This window comes from Perissodus microlepis, chromosome 14 (genome assembly GCF_051167445.1).
Source record: "Perissodus microlepis isolate ML-2025 ecotype Zambia chromosome 14, ASM5116744v1, whole genome shotgun sequence".
In the NCBI taxonomy this organism is placed as follows: Eukaryota; Metazoa; Chordata; class Actinopteri; order Cichliformes; family Cichlidae; genus Perissodus; species Perissodus microlepis.
This window is the reverse complement of record NC_140474.1, coordinates 9,928,624-9,930,130: the sequence shown is the minus strand read 5'-3', so window position 1 is coordinate 9,930,130 and position 1,507 is coordinate 9,928,624. Positions and strand designations below refer to the sequence as shown.

The 1,507-nt window shown below is 31.9% G+C and overlaps 1 protein-coding gene across 1 annotated transcript; it reads left to right on the top strand.

Moving 5' to 3' along the window:
- LOC146373437 (olfactory receptor 51I1-like) lies at positions 1-939 on the top strand. The gene has a single exon (XM_084951646.1). It carries the CDS (start codon positions 1-3, stop codon positions 937-939), a length of 939 nt encoding a protein of 312 aa, XP_084807772.1.
- Positions 940-1,507: the final 568 nt, after the last annotated feature.

The window sequence follows — 1,507 nt, the reverse complement described above, 5'->3', positions numbered from 1 at the left end:
ATGTATACTAATTCATCTACAAGTAGCCTTCTAACACTGCAAACACTGGGCTTATCTAGCACAGATATCTATCCAGCATTTGTATTTGGAACACTTACCTATTTAATTATCATGTTTTCCAATTTGTTGGTGTTAACAGTCATCGCTATGAATAAAAAACTACACAAGCCCATGTTTATCCTGCTGTTCAACTTGCCCATTAGTGACATAGTGGGTGCAACGGCTTTTTTTCCTCATCTTATTTTTAGCATTGTGGCAGAGAACAGACTTATTTCCCACCATGCATGTATTTTTCAGGCTTTTCTGATTCATGTTTATGGTACAGGAAATTTGCTCATCTTGAGTGTCATGGCATATGACAGATATATTGCTATATGTTTTCCACTGAGGTATACAACCATTATGAATTCACATAATTTAATGAAAATGATTGTTATAACATGGTTCATAAATTTGTCAATGATGTTTACATTGTTTATTCTGCTTGTACGTTTCAAAACATGCAGAACAAACATTGTAGATTTTTACTGTAACAATCCGTCATTAGTAAAATTAATCTGTGAAGACACCAGTGTGAACAACTACTATGGATTAGCAACTATATTCCTGCTTATGGGAGGCCCGTTGGCACTAATTTTGTACACATATGCACAGATCTTGCGTACATGTGTCATCACTAATCATACAGATGCCCGGCAAAAAGCCATTCAGACATGTGCTACACATTTGATTGTTTTCTTAAGCTTACAAATCAACACTGTCTTTGCATTGATTTCTCACCGCATCGACAGCTCGTCCCCTGTTCTGAGAAGAGCATTTGGTGTGTCTGTTCTAATTTTTCCCCCTTTCCTTGATCCTATTATATACGGACTGAAAACTAAAGAACTAAAGCAATGCATACTAATGTTTCTAAAACGAAATGTGGGTTTAACAATGTAGCCACTTTTCTGATTGAATGTGCTGTTTACATATGTCTTTTTTATTCTACAGAGTAGGTTAACTTCTGTTTCAGTTGATAAACTGATTAAATCTTGATTGCTTTTTATCACATTATTTAATTCCAATCTAACTGACATAAGTTAGTCCTTTGAATACTAAGTTTCTTCTGAGAAATCTTTTCTTGATCTCCTCTGTGTTGTAGTTTTTGTTCTCTTTTTTTGTAAATCAAAGACCACCAATGAATCTAAAGAATAATTTTTATGCAAAAATAATGATAAAATAATAATAAATAAAATTACAAGATTAGCACGTGCAGTTATTTTAGAATAATATAGAATTGTGAACTTCTGCTCATGTTCATTATAATTATTTTAACCTCCTGCCTAGTGACTGTTATGAAATTAATCTAATATTGATTTCAATGATATTGGAATTTATATTCAATGTATATTGCAAATAAGTAAATGCATTTAGTAACATGTGAATCATATATTTTGTTCTTTCTTTTTTTTTACTAATTCTTATGGAATTCGTATGAGTAACATGTTTATTTGTGTATTTATGTTTT

Excerpts from the sequence above, each read along its gene's own strand:
- LOC146373437 (XM_084951646.1), top strand. The coding sequence starts at position 1 with ATGTATACTAATTCATCTACAAGTAGCCTTCTAACACTGCAAACACTG.